The sequence below is a fragment of the Sminthopsis crassicaudata genome, chromosome 1, assembly GCF_048593235.1.
Source record: "Sminthopsis crassicaudata isolate SCR6 chromosome 1, ASM4859323v1, whole genome shotgun sequence".
NCBI classification, from domain to species: Eukaryota; Metazoa; Chordata; class Mammalia; order Dasyuromorphia; family Dasyuridae; genus Sminthopsis; species Sminthopsis crassicaudata.
The window spans coordinates 168,709,218-168,724,259 of NC_133617.1; the positions used below are offsets into that span (position 1 = coordinate 168,709,218).

Sequence of the window (15,042 nt, forward strand, 5' to 3'; positions counted from 1 at the left end):
GAAATTGTATACTTCATATTGCCAAAGGATTCTATAACAGAAAAAATATCCCCATTCTAGTTATGCAGCAATACAATTACAGGATCATTAAGAATTCCATCATATCTCCTGGATACTTACTTCATATATTATTGTAATAGTAGTCAAAATATTAAATAACACTGAATATTGAACAATAAAATCCCTATGATACTACTTTCAGAGGGAGACTTTCTATTAATATGAGTTCAAAGCTCTCTCTCTCTCTCTCTCTCTCTCTCTCTCTCTCTGAGTTCAAAACAATATATATATTGATGACTTTTATTTCTATTATTCCAACTTAAGAAGTATACTTTTGAGTAATGTGACTGACTTGGTTTAGAAAATTCAGTCTTCATTATATCTTGAAATCAGTGAAGAACCTCCTGGTCCTATCCTTCTTTCTTTACTTATTGCATTTTATTGAACACAACAACAACAAAAAAAATCCATTCACTCAAAAGAATATATATCACTCCACTTCCCTTAAGGGCTATTCAGCTCTTAATTTCACTCCAATGAATACTGACTGCAGAAAAGAAACAAAAAAAGGCTTTTTTCAACCATATTTACTGGATCACATAAATATTTGCAAACAAATAAATCTCTCTTCCCTTTCTGTCTCCTTGGCACAATTTATTAAAATTTTATAGTAAACAAACTAATGTAAACATTCATAGATGAAAAATTGAAATTTAAAATATAATACAGAAGTCAATAAATAGCTAAACAGAAGCAAATACTAAAAGCCCTGTAGATTTTTTTTTTTACATTAAGACAGTCATTGATTTCAACTTTGTCAAAAAAAGTTTTACTTATAAAACAAGGCAATTTAGAACTTGATTTTGATTCGATTTTTTTTAAAAACTACAGTTGCATTTTTATTTTAAAAAACTGCAAATTAAACTCTAAAGAACAAATGAAACATTAAACATACTTTGACACATTATCAAAAGTTCTTCTAGTCTGCAAAGGACTGGTTATCTATTTAAGTTAGTTACGAAGTCCACAATTCCATTTCCTTTAAACAATTTTCAATTACTCTTCTGTATGGCATGGAAATCTTGATGATCTTTTAATGAGTATTAGTATAAAGTCTGTTCTTGATAAAAACAACATTAGACAGATGTTGTCTGATGCCTGGATAATGTTGAATATGAGAAAACCAGCGAGACACATTCAGATATTTCTCCTTTTCTTGAAATGTAAGGTCAACCTAAAACCAAACAGACATTACATAAGTTCAGTTAATTTTAGAGAAGAAGATAGAAAATTGCAAAGACTAGTTTTCTCAAGTTACCACTGAGATAAAAGTTTAAGTTCCAGCTACTGGGCAGAGGTCTATGTGGACTTTCTTTTCTTTTTTTTTTTTTTAAAGTTCTAAGCTAACATTTGATGCAAGTAGGCTCATCACCTGCCAACTGGCATCAGTCATGACCTGAGAAGATCTAGAAGCTCTAAGAACTTTTGGAAGAAGTGAGAAATTGGAGGAAAAGGCTACTCAAAAAGACTTACTACAACTGATTACCTTGTTTCTAGCAAACAATATAAGCATCTTAAACGCCAAAAATATTATCTAACAAAAGAGTACAAACAACAATCCAGAGAGAAATATTTACTTCAATTAAAGTCAAAAGTTTGCCATAGTACTCAACTCAGAAGAAACTGATGTTGGAATCTGTTATGCCAATTAAACAATGCCAATGATGGGAGAACAAACTATTTCTATCAGTGAAGAATTCAAAATACAACTGAATACATTATATCAACTAGGATAAGAATATTACAGCCTTTTCCCCTTTTCCAAATAAGATGGTGAGGACTGGAAGAATTCATACCAATTTCCTTTGTATCTTCAGGACCTAACATAATGTAACACCGTAGGCAATTTAACTTTTGAATTGGAAAATACCTTGGAATCTCATTCAAATAAAATCATTAAATAAAAAATGGGAAATGGTAGATGTAGATACCTGTTATTTTTAAAAGCAGCAAAGTAAGGTAAGTATTGGGTTCAAATTCAAATAAGGAACTCTGAGGGTTTTCCTTGAGAAAATGTTTCAGTTAATCTTTATGAATTATAAGATTGAGGATAAAGACAGAAAGGTTATACACAAATCATATACATGAGGAGCACAGCCAGTTTCCCCCCAACAGTTGCCATCTGTGGAAATATTAAATTTGGTATCTTGCTCAAAGAACCAGATAAACAAAGTCTTCTCCAAGAACAGTGTAAACAATAGTGTGGAACTAATAGCATATTTTCAGTTCCACAACTAGCTGGTGAGACTGAAGAACATTTCAGAGGTACTTTCTATTCATTTTTAAAGAAGAAAACAAAATGAACTTGAAGCTTACAGAAGACTGCAGCAAAGCTAAAACTATTTCTCCACCTGCCTGTCAACAGAATTATACAGAGTAAACTATATTTGTAAACATTTTTTTTTAATAAAATGTAATTTTCAAAGAGCTAACGGACTGAATTAATGATTATGTAAATCAGGGGTTCTCAAATTGTGGCAAGCTGAGGACATGGTCCGCCTGGTTATGGCTGAGGGGCGGAGATAGAGTGTGAGTTTTTGTTTTTACTATAGTCTGGCCCTCCAACAGTCTGATGGACAGTGAACTGGCCCCCTATTTTAAAAGTTTGAGGACCACTGATGTAAATGTTAGTTGTGTTATTCCTAATTCATAGATTATCAAATAGGCTGCCTTTTACTTTCCTAGCGAGTGTCAGAAAATGACTCATAAATTATAGATTACAAGAGCTATTAAATAATCAAATGTGATTATAATTTTTTTAATATGTGATCTCACCTACAAATTGATAAACATAACTAGTGAAAATCTAAAAAACTTGATTTTTGGTTTTCCAAGTGCAGGTGCACATTTATTAGTGAAACTGGGTTTTAGAATGACTCCTTGGCCCTGAAGAAAAAGGGTACAACATTAAAATTGAATCCGATTTCAACAATTTAGCAACTCTGGCAGACAGAAATATTTTTTAAAGTTTCAACCAAATTTGAATCTGATACCTTTAATAGGCCAGGTATTTAAATGATTCCCTAAATTTGGTCAATTAACTTATAATTTAATTTATAACATAATTCTCTTAAATGTCTTTTTTGAAGAAATTTCAATTCTTTAAAGACTATATTCACTTTCCTACACCTTATTTCAAATAAAATTTTTCTAGTGAGGCTATGTTTAGTGACAAATACTATTAAGAATGTTTTCTCAAAAAATGAATAAGAATAGTCATCCACAATCATTAACAAAACTGTAAAGAAAAACAAGTTGGTTACCTTTTTCTTTAGTTATTCTATGAACAAAAGTTATTCTTTGGAGTGAACTTAAATGTTAAACTAAAGAGAGTTGCAAAAGTATTCACTGTCAATATTATCTCACAAAGTGGCAGAGGGCTGGTTTCACTATCACCTAACATTTAACAAGTGGAAACAAATCTCAACATTACTGAGCAAAGTCAAAATAACAAGCTCTCACACTTCCCAAGATAAAAATTTCATATTTTGGGTCTCAAGAGTAAAGGTTATAAACAAAACTGAAGCACAAAAAGAATTTCAGAAAGGCTTTTGTTGTCACTTCTCTTTTATTTTTCTGGTTTGATTTACCTGCCTGTCCCATTAACCTGAGAAAAGTGAACTAATTTGCTCCCCTGTTAATGTTTTTTACGTAGACATATTAAATAGCTTACTGTAAACAAAACATTAAGTTGAGAAAACATGAAAACTTAGAACTTTTTAAATGGCATCCCCTGGGCCATTATTTCACTCAGAACCAAGTTTTATACTTTGCCTTTTAGCAGGATTAGTTTCTAATAGTAAATCTTCTTTTGTTTTTGATTACCACTTCATCATTGTTATTTAACTCCAAGCCATTATGTCTCTATATCATAGCTTGACAGGTTGCTCCTAATCCTTTCATATTATTTACCACAGCACTCTGCAATTATCTTCAACTTCAAAGACACTAAGATTATAATCTTATTTACCATTTTTGAAAAAATGTGAGAAAAATCTTCAAATGATCATGCTTAGATGAAATGCTAACTGGCTGTTTATAAAAGCTGGACTGTTCAATGCTACATTCTGCTTTGGTTCTTACAGCTGCTGTTTGTAGATGTTGTTCATCTTCCTTTTACAGATTTTCTCCTAACAGTATATATTTATTTCTGTTTTAAATTATGATACGAATTTTAGTAGCTCTTATTGTAGTGCTATAAAGAACAGGAACCATCTTTTCATCTCGATCACCAGCTACCTGATTATTCCAATGCAAGAAGCTATGCTGGAAATAATTTTTTTTTGATTAGTAGAGTCAATCAATGTTTCATTTTAGTAAATGTCTCTCTAAAAATATCTCTTCTGGAGCACCTAGATAAAACAGTGGATAGAGTGGCTAGAGCACCAGTCCTGAAGTCAGGAGGACCTAAGATCAAATCTAGCCTCAGACACTTAACACTTCCTGATTGTGTGAGCCTGGAGAAGCCACTTAACCCCAACTGCGCCTTACCACCCCCCACCCCCCAAAAAAGATAAAAATATTTCTTCTGATTAGCTATATGGAAGGCAAAAAGACTTGGAAGAAAAGAGAATTAAAGCCTGTAGGAAATTTTTTTGGCCTCACTGGAAGAGGACAATAATCAGAATAATTCCATAACCTAAAGCACTTAGTCACAGGTGCAAGATTTGTTTGCAACTGGGTCTCCCTATCTTGCTCAAGCTGGAAGTCCAGTGACTACTCAGAGGCCAATCCCACTACTGATAGCTAAGTTTTGACCAACAGTCATTTCTGACTGAGTTTAATTTATTCAAGCAGCCTGCTACTGAGAAACAAGGGATGAATTCCACAATATCTTTCCACCCTCATTGACTCACTATATTACTGCTAGATTTATCATAGACATCTGATCTGCTTTATTTAGTTCACTGCAGCTCAAAAGTTCCTAGTCTCCTGGGATATACTAGCCTTAGGAATATTATGTGTGACTGCTACTTCCAGTTGTGAGATATTCTGATAAACTGACCTCAAGGTGAAATTCCCTTTTCTGATCAAAATCTCTTATCCTCCACCTCTCCTACTACCTTATTTTCAAATCTTAAGAGCCAGGTTCACAGCCTTTAATTGCTTAACCACTAGGGAACTGGCTTTTTTCTCTGTACCCCCAATATTTAGCCTACTATATAGTAGACTTTTGATAAATGTTCTTTGATTCATTGACTTGGGGATTCAATGAAAGGTAAAGAGAATCTTAACTCTCAAGGAACTCAGTATAATGGGGGAGAGAATTTGGAAATAATTATGTACAAGCAAGCTATATACAGGAAAAATTGGAAATATTCAATAGAGGACGGGAATGAGAATTAAGGGAGAGAGGTTCAGGAAAGGCTTCCTGGAGAAACTAGAATTATAGCTGGGGTCTGAAAGAGAGAGGAGAGGAGGGACAACATTTCATGTGTGAGGGGCAGACAATGAAATTGCTTCAAGTCAAGAAACAGTCTTTCTACCACTTCTGTACTACTCCCCTCTACCAACGTGACACTACTGCCCATCCCATAGTTTTCTACTGGTTTTAGCAATACTACATATGTTGTCATAGTTCTCCTCTCATCTTGACCCAATCATTCTTTTGTTCTTTTTCTCTTCATTTTCTTCCTCATCCTTACTCTTAATGAAAGGGTACCCCTAACATTTTGTTCTTGTCATCTCTCCCTCCTATTGCTTACAAAGGTGTTATTCTTATGATTATGTAGATGGTATCACAATAGCCTCTGGTCTTTCTAAGCTGTCTATTCCTTTTCACATTATTGTCCAGATAACATTCCTAATTCACTACTATGATTAAAAAACAAAAGCCAGAGTGCTCCCCATTTCCTGATTCTAGCAACCAAGACTGTAGAATCTGGCCCCAATTTGTCTTTCCTGAATTTACCTTTATAGTATATTTTAGAGTAAAACAGCATACTTCATCTCATTTTCTTCCCTTGGCTCTTGTTTCTGTGCTTTTCTCAAATATCACCCGTGTTTAGAACTAATTCCTTCTCTCATCTCCATAAAGGCAGTCAAGTAGTATAGTAGATAAAGTGCTTGATCTGAACTTGGGAACACCCGAGTTTAAATCCCACACCACACATTTATTATTTGTATGATCCTGGGCAAGTAATTTATCCACTCTCTGTCTCAGCTGTAAAATTAGGATAATAGCAACTATCACAAAGAGCTGCTGTGAGGAACAAATGTGATCATTGTAAAGTGCTTAACATAGTGCCTGGGACATAGTAAGTGCTTAATAAATGCTTGTCCCTTTCCTTTCCCCCCACTGTAGTTTCTCCCTTTCAAGGTCCAACTAAGAAACCTTCTCTTCCCTGCTCTTTCCCTTTTAAATATTTTAATGTATATGAACTCTTCCTAGCACTTCACATTCTTTCCCCATTAATTTTATGTTTTTTGTTCTCATTTGATTTTGATTTCCATTTGACTGATCTGAAAGTAGATGTATTATTGCCAGTGCCTAACATGGTACTTTACGAGAAGTATTTAATAAAAGTTTAATTGAAACTATGGTTATTATTGGAATAGTTAGGATTTATAGAGTGTCTTAATATTTGCAAAACACTTTATAAATATTATTTCATTTTGTCCTTACAGACACCCTGAGAAGTTGGTGCTATTATCATCCCCATTTTACAGATAAGAAACTAATGCTGAAAGAGTACCATGCTTGGAATCATAAAGCTATTAATTGTTCAAGGCAGGATTTGAATACAGATCTTCTTAACTCCTGGCTACTGAGCCACCTCAGATGCCTCAAATATAATTAAAGTTTCTAATATTACAAATAGTAGAACTAAGGACCAGAGAAGTTAAATGACTCATTTGCAGTCACATAAATTTTGAGTGGCTGAGGTAGCTCTTAGAAAGCAGGTTTCCTGACTGCTAGGCCAAGACTAAATCTACCATACTATGTCATGACTTTTCAAAAGAAATATTCTACTTTTAAAAGAGGCAGAATAAAAATCAGGATTAGAGTAATCAAGAATTAATAAATTAAACATTAATGACATGAGGAAAGTCTTACATATCTTGGTATTTATACTTCTTTAAATCTTGGTATAATGTACCTTATATTTTTAAAATAAAATAGTGTCATTCCAGAACAATTAAGTTTAATTCTAAAAGAGTTCCATTTTAATCTTTTTATAAAAGTGTAATTACATAAGTTCTAAGCTTTTTTATCTGTTCTGCAAACTTGTCATTTTTATCATTCCTAATCTATATAAAATGGTTATTAAACTATTATCACAGATGATATTACATATAAATTTACTATTATTACTGGGTATGAATTTAAAACGATCTCAACTACACTAAAACACTGCTTTATAAAATGGCTTTGACACACATCCACAAAAGAGTAATATTTGTTTCTAGTATAGTCCACCTTCCAATGTTAAATTATAGATTCCTTATGGAATTGTTATTCCCCCTCCCCCAAATTAAACTGAAACATTTCAGTAGCAGAGTCTCTCTGAACCTCTGAGGCTTTTACTTTAAAATGGAGATGAGGTGTATTTTAAAGGTAGTTTGGTTAACAGCGAAACAATGGTATTGACCCTGGTACTTTTTAGTCAGGTGGCCACATGGCCACCAACAAATCACCTACATTCTTCTGAAGCCCATCTGCAAAATGAGGAAAATAATACATAGGCTACTTATCTCCAAGCATGGTTGTGATAAAACCTTAAAACTCTAGAGAAATATATGAGCTTTATTTTAAAGCATAAAGTAATTGGGAAATTATTCAACTAGGAAATTGGTTAAAAAAAAAAAAAAAAAAAAGAACTTTTAAGTGACATTTGTTTCCAATTAAAATCAGCTATTGCTCAAATCTGAGTTTTAATCAGAATAATGGTTTCTCCTATTTTGAAAAGCTACAAGAATCTATCCTGTTTTATTGTGTAGCTTTACTATTTTCAATATTTAATTCTTATGGCCAAAACTCCTGTCTATTTTTCTTGGCTATTACTTAGGAATTAATTAGGTATTTCAACAATTTCTTTCAAATATCCAAGACTAAACAATTTTTGCAGGTTTGTCTTTTAGTTTCCTTGTTTTTTTCCTTATTAACATAATGTTTGTTCTGACCATAAATTAGCATATTTTGCTGTTCTGTATGCTGTTTCATGTATTCTATACAAAGTTTTTAATAGTCCTCTGGAAAAAAGTCCATCCCTTATACTTTGTTCCATTGTCTGTCCACCATGCTAGGTAGCTGGCACCAAATAAATAATACTCAGTAAACTGAATTTTGCTATGACCATAACTCATGAAAATAAATGTCAAGGACCTGTGATTTCATCAGTATGGGAATCCTTCTACTGATTCAGATTTCTTGATGGACTATCTTAAAGAACTGCCTATTGCCTAGTGATGTCACGAGATCTACCCAGAGACTGCTAGATATTTCTAAACTCTGTGGCTAGGATTCTAACTACTCCGGCACTCTGACTTACTTGTAACTAGCAGGAAGAAGCTTGCATTCACCAACACTATATAAGGCACTACTCTAAACACCATTATCTGGCATTTGATGATTTCTCTGTACTAAAGTCAAAGATATGCTAAATTTTAGGGCTCTACTTCTCTACCCCAATGCCTACTCTCCAGATGAGTCCCTACTTAGGAGGGACTTGGATGAGGCCATGATCACTTTATTCCAGGCTCCTGGTGCTTAATGAGGAAAATGAAGTCTTAAAGAAATAATTAATGAGTTAAGCTCACATAGCTAGTTGTTGCAGGGCTGGGACAAAAATGAGTATTCTACACATAAAAAGGTAAATAAGTCTGAACTATTTTGTTCCAAATACTGAAAATCATAGCAAGGAGATCAGGTACACATTAAGTTCACAAAGTACAGTAATTATTAGCCTTATAACCTTGACTAGGACAATCTCTGAGCCTTGGTTTCCTCATCTAAATTTCTTCTGTAAAATGGAGGAAACTGTTAAGTTTATGGTTAAAGGCTTTACACAAATAGTAGAATATGCATGTAACTTTTATTCTTTTCCTTCCTTCCTTCCTTCCTTCCTTCCTTCCTTCCTTCCTTCCTTCCTTCCTTCCTTCCTTCCTTCCTTCCTTCCTTCCTTCCTTCCTTCCTTCCTTCCTTCCTTCCTTCCTTCCTTCCTTCCTTCCTTCCTTCCTTCCTTCCTTCCTTCCTTCCTTCCTTCCTTCCTTCCTTCCTTCCTTCCTTCCTTCCTGTCTGTCTGTCTATCTATCTATCTATCTATCTATCTATCTATCTATCTATCTATCTATCTATCTATCTATCTATCTATCTTTTCTTTAGATAGAGTACTGAGTCTGTAGTAAGGAAGATTCCAGTTCAAATTTGACTAGCTGTGTGAACCTAGGAAAAGCACTTAACCCTGTGCCTGCCTCAATTTCTACAACTGTAAAATGAGGATAGTAACATTTATCTTGCAGGATTATTGCGAGGATTGAAATGAAGTAATGTTTGTATGAACATACTCCTTCTGGCTTTCATTTTTTTCTAACAAACATTAATCCTGCCAATACAAATTCATCAGACCAACACACACACACACACACACACACACACACACACACACACACACACACACACACACACACACACACACACTATTTTAAATTATGTTAAGCATTCAAAAAATTTAAGAAATACTCACTATGAAACGATGAAGTCCATAGTACAATAAAATATCTGCTAAAGTAAAATTATTACCAGTAAGGTAAACTTTATCTTCAAGATATGAGTTAAGATCCTAAAAGAGAAAAATTAACAAATTACAACTGAGAGCAGCAATCTGACAATGTTTTCTAAAATTCAACTCAACATCCATTTCTGATATAAACAAAAAAAATAGAAGAAATTTGAGAACTATGCTCACCCCACTCTTTTAGTTTTGACTAACTTATAAAGAAATAGCAACTAGCAAATGCTTTTAATCTTTCTCAAAACATGAATAAAATTTATATTACAAACAAAAGCTCATTAAAAATAATTCAAGGAATGTCTTTCCTGAATGCCCTTAATCAGAAACTGTCATGCCAATGCTATCAACACTATACATAAATGGCATATTAGATTTCTCCAATAATGCTGGCTACCTTGGTTTGATAGAGGCATATAGTCTTGTCCCATTCCCCCACTGAATACTCATGGCATATTGATCAGTGTTAAATTGACAACCACAGAAAAAACTAAAGATATTTTTTATTTCTAGAACTCTTAAAACTCCCCATGATTCTCACAACTTAAAAACTTCTCTGGCAATGGAAAATTCACAAACTAGTGGGACAATATTCTCTCCAAGCAAAAGGTTACTTCAGAAAAAACTGATGAGTATCTTGGAAAATTATGTTAGAAAGAAAAATTTAAATAGGCCTGAACCTGAATGCAATAATATAAAGACCAGGATGAAGAAAAATCAATTTATTTCTTGGGAAGAAAAATGGAGGTGAAAAAGTTATTCAAAATGTTTTTGTCTTTCCCACTAATTTATCTAAACACAATTTACTAAGCATTAAAATTCCCAGTATCACAGAGTAATGACAAGTCTAATGACAATATATTTGTAGAAATGTTCTACAAATAATCTACAACAGACTATACATTAGAACTTTCCCAAAGATTTCTTTTAAAGTTCTCTCAAGAGCAAAGAAAGCGATTTTAGAATGAAAGAAAGTATTTGGGACAGAATATTACATTAAGTACGCTAAGATTCTATTTTAAAAGTATAGCTTCATTATTTCTGTTGTTGTTTGCTTGCATTTTTGTTTTTCTTCCTAGGTTATTTTTACCTTCTTTCTAAATCTGATTTTTCTTGAGCAACAAGATAATTGTATAAATACATATATACATATATTGTATTTAACATATACTTTAACATGCATAGGACTGCCTGCCATTTAGGGGAGGGGATGGATGGAGGGAACAAAAGTTTTTGCAAGGGTCAGTGTTGAAAAATTACCCATGCATATGTTTTGTCAATAAAAAGCTATGATAATAATAATAATAATAATAACAATAATAATAAAAAATATAGCTTTGTCTCCATCTCCATCCTTTACTTCTTAAAAGAGGAGATGGACAGAGAGAACTCATCAGTTTCATTGACTATATACTTGTCTATAGACTTAAACTCTTGCCTCTTTTCAAAAGTATAAAGCTTTCAAACATCACAAGAAATCTGTGCAAGGAGGAGTGATATACTTACATATGCATGCAGGAAGGCTAGCAGAAACAAAAGAAAAATTGAGAGGATAGGGAAAAGAATATTCTAAACATTTTCAGGAAATTTCTACAGTTAAATTGTAGAATGCGAGATGGTTCACCTCCTAAGGACATGTAGTTTTGGCATATAGAAGAAGTTTGTCTTTGATCTTTCAGAGTAGTTAGAAAATTAGGGAAAAATTAATAGCAGTAGATTACTGCTTTGCATAGTGTGTACTTTCTAAGCTCTGAAAAACATTAACATTATACAAAATAGTAAAATGAATAATACATTGATGTTTAAAACACAATAGTTATATTCTTGGTTCACTGATTTTTGCCAAAATATAAACAGGAACTAATTAACTGGTAGGTAGGGTTATTTTCATAATATTCTAAGTATTTTCATAGTATTTCTAAGTAATTTTAACCATGAGTTGTTTTAAAATAGGTATTTATAAAATTGACAAAGAAATAATCAATACCTTCAACATAGTTCGGATATCTTCCTTACTGGAGTGTCCACCAATGCGAGTTACTCTGTATTCTAACCACTGCTGAACAACTGCCTTCTCTTCTGCTGTGCTTCCCAGCAGATGCTCTTTGTTGGCTTGTTTGACCAAATGAGCTGCAATAGTAGCCAAGCCTGTTAAACTTGGCCCATTGTTTGTCTGAAGGACTGGAATCTGAAAGGAAAAATAAAAATCCTTCACATAAACTTTATGAAATTTGCATGACAAAGTACTTAATTCCTAACGATAATGCTTTACACAATTTTCTCACTTGATCTTTATAACAACATTGCAGTACTAATCTTATACATGAGAAACTGGAGACATAGAGATTGGGTCAGTATTTGTTTGTGGCCATAGGTGTCTAAGGAACTTAAGATTTTTCTTGGAGCAAATTTTCCTCAAATAGATAAACATCTGATAAAAGCAAGGAAAAAATAGGTCATTAACAGTTGGATAGTGAAACTAAAACTCTAAATTTTTGCTCAATTTTATGCAACATGCAAAATATGTCAGATGGGATATACGGTTCTAGGTACAAATCCTCTCAGAAAGCCCACAATGTGGGAAAATGATCTGTGCAAAAATAACAATGATATAATGAAATATATTAAGTGCAAATGAAAGGTCCAGAATGTGAAAAGATCACTTTAAGCTATGAGAGGAAGCTCAGAGAAGACTTCTAGGGCCCTTAACATAGACTTTAGAGAGATGGAAATGAAAAGGGAGGCCGAGTCCTGCTGCAGGACTGTGGGGATGGCATAAGCAAAACCATAAAGATGAGAAAGCATTGGAAAAGAACACGGAGAAGTCAGAAGGAACAAAGCTGAAAATTTTGTGGCAAAAGTGTGGGGCAATCTTGAAAACTGGGATCAGAACTTTATTCAAAAGTCAACAAAGTGAAGCTAGTAAAGGATTTCTGAGTAGAGGAGTTTATGTGATTCTTTAGGCAGAAGTATTTAGAATGGACTTGATGCACCTAGGAAGCCATTACAATAAATTAGGAGGGATTTTTAGAAGGACACAGTGAGAATGGAAGGACTGGCTCACAGTAAATAGATACTATGAAGATGGAATCCTTTTGAGTATCTCATGAAAGACCTTTATGAAGTCATGCCCTCTGTAAATGGTTAAGCATGAGGGAAACAAACCAGTGCAAGTAGAGACTGAGTAGTTAAATCCTAGGGAGTCCCTTATGCATGCTGACATGGAGTAATCCAAACATGATCAATATAGCTAGAGGTATGTGAAAGCATGTTTTTGAACCTAGATTTTTCTGACTCTAAATCCAACACACTACTCCCTTATCACATATTACCTCTATTTAATATTCTTATAGCATTACCTAACTATACATAACATAGATACATTATAGACTATAAACTCCACGAGGGGAGGAACTATTTTGTCCATGTACACCCAGTGACTAGCCCAGCTTCCAGGCACAGAGTAGTTGGTTATTATAAAAAATTAAGTTTGTGTCACAGCACTATGCTAGGCACTCACTGAGAGTACAAAGATACCAAGCAGGAAGGGATAACAAATGTAGGTTTATTTTGTGTCTATACAATGATGGTTTTAGATGCTTAGCTTTCAATCTATGACCCCAGGACTCCAAACACTTATTTTACACATTAAAAAAATCAAAAACAAAAACTGACTTCTGGAGACATGAAATAATTTATTTAGCATGCTAGTCTATTATTTCTGTCCAACGGGGGGCAGTGATCTTTATCAAGCTTTCTGAATCATCACTTCAGAACATTTATTGGATCCCAGCTCTTAAGTCTTTTAAAACTGTCCACTTTTCTCAAACCGGTGTTTCAGCACAAACTGTTCTGGCTGGCTCGCTCGCTTCACTCGGCATCAGGCATCAGTTAAGGAGTCTACCTGGGCTTTGATGCTATCTTCCTTTCTGGTAACACCACTCGGCTTCCACGACATCCCCATACCACAATCTGTCCAGCTGTTCCCCGAGAGATTGGGGACCGCTTCAGTTTCCACTTTTTTGCCACCACAAAGCTGCTATAAATGCTGTGTACATTTAGTCCGCTCATGTTAGTCTTTCTCAGTCCTTTGCTTTTTACACTGAAACAAGCTTTGAGCAACTCTAAAAACATTTAGTAGATGAAGAGATGAGGGTCCAATCCATAGTCCCCCACGGCTTCCTGACTCCCTCAATGGAAAAGAAGCTCCCTCTCTGCGGTTCAGATTCTCTGTCAGACTGATCAGCTGTGAGATGCTGGACAAATCCCGTAACCTACCTCGGTCTCATTGTTCTCCCCCACAGAATGGGTAAAAAACACCAGCCTATCTCACTCACAGGGCATGCTATGAGAATCAAATGAGAACTCTAAAAAAATTATTATTTCTACATTTTATAATTATTATATTATGTAACTATTATAATTATGGCAATCTTAGGGCCCACTTTCACTTTATCTCTTTTTTTCTCCAAAAGGAAGGAAATGTCTCAAAATCAGATGGGGCGAAGTGGGGGTGGATTTTCAGTCTTACAAACTTATTTGTATTCAAACAAGCTTCACCGCCTCACCAGCTGGCAGAGAAGGCAGACCCTCCTCCTCCATTCACTTTAATTTTCCCAGGGTCAGAGGAGGACGAGTGGCGGGAGCAGGCGCAGGTCAGTCCCCTCTCCCCCTCCCCGATTCTGCCCAAACGGGTGGGAGTTGGAGACCATACAGGGCAGGGAGAGGAAAGGATGGGGGAAGGGAGGGAACCCACACCGCTCTCCACACACACGTGGGGACCCGGCTCACGCAAACCAGGAAGCGGCGCGCTCCCGGTCGCACATGGGGCCCTCCCAACCCTTCCTCAGAACCGGCCCCGCACTCAACCCCTCCGCCGCCTCACCTGCCGGTCTCCTTGAGCGCTATACTTGTTCCCTCTCCTCAAGCCCAGCAACTTCTCCAGCAAAGTCAGCTCTTCCGCAGCCGCCATCTTCGCGGACATAACCGAGGATAAGGGGCGGAGCAAAGAAAACAACGATATTCGGTATTGGAGGTGACGTGTGGGACGCCGCCCAAGCGCCGTCATCCATTGGCTGGGCGGAAGGGGGAGTGTGGAACGTGCTTTCACGGAGGAGGCGGAGCGAAGGGCGGAGGCGGGGCCTAGGTACCGGCGGCGTGGGTTTCAGCGAGGTATTCTTCCCAGGCTTTTCCTCCGGAATGGAAATGTTCTGCAGGAGGTTACAAAGTCATGAGGATGCCGCGTCGGAAG

General features: G+C 35.3%; 1 protein-coding gene across 1 annotated transcript; it reads right to left on the bottom strand.

Annotated features, from left to right (window-relative positions):
* Positions 1-639: 639 nt before the first annotated feature.
* Positions 640-14,809, bottom strand: EEF1E1 (eukaryotic translation elongation factor 1 epsilon 1). Its single transcript, XM_074271258.1, has 4 exons — positions 14,677-14,809; positions 11,779-11,979; positions 9,747-9,842; positions 640-1,234 (listed from the first exon to the last, which is right to left on the bottom strand). The coding sequence occupies exons 1-4, from the start codon at positions 14,773-14,775 to the stop codon at positions 1,094-1,096; spliced, it is 537 nt and encodes a 178-aa protein (XP_074127359.1). The 5' UTR covers positions 14,776-14,809; the 3' UTR covers positions 640-1,093.
* Positions 14,810-15,042: the final 233 nt, after the last annotated feature.

What these genes read in the sequence shown, in the direction of transcription:
- EEF1E1 (XM_074271258.1), bottom strand. Translation starts at nt 14,775, where the DNA reads ATGTCCGCGAAGATGGCGGCTGCGGAAGAGCTGACTTTGCTGGAGAAG. An exon ending in GCGCTCAAGGAGACCGGCAG is followed by an intron (nt 11,980 to 14,676) that starts GTGAGGCGGCGG and finishes TTTTCCTTTCAG; the next exon opens with ATTCCAGTCCTTCAGACAAA. An exon ending in ATGGACTTCATCGTTTCATA is followed by an intron (nt 1,235 to 9,746) that starts GTGAGTATTTCT and finishes GTTTGGTTTTAG; the next exon opens with GTTGACCTTACATTTCAAGA.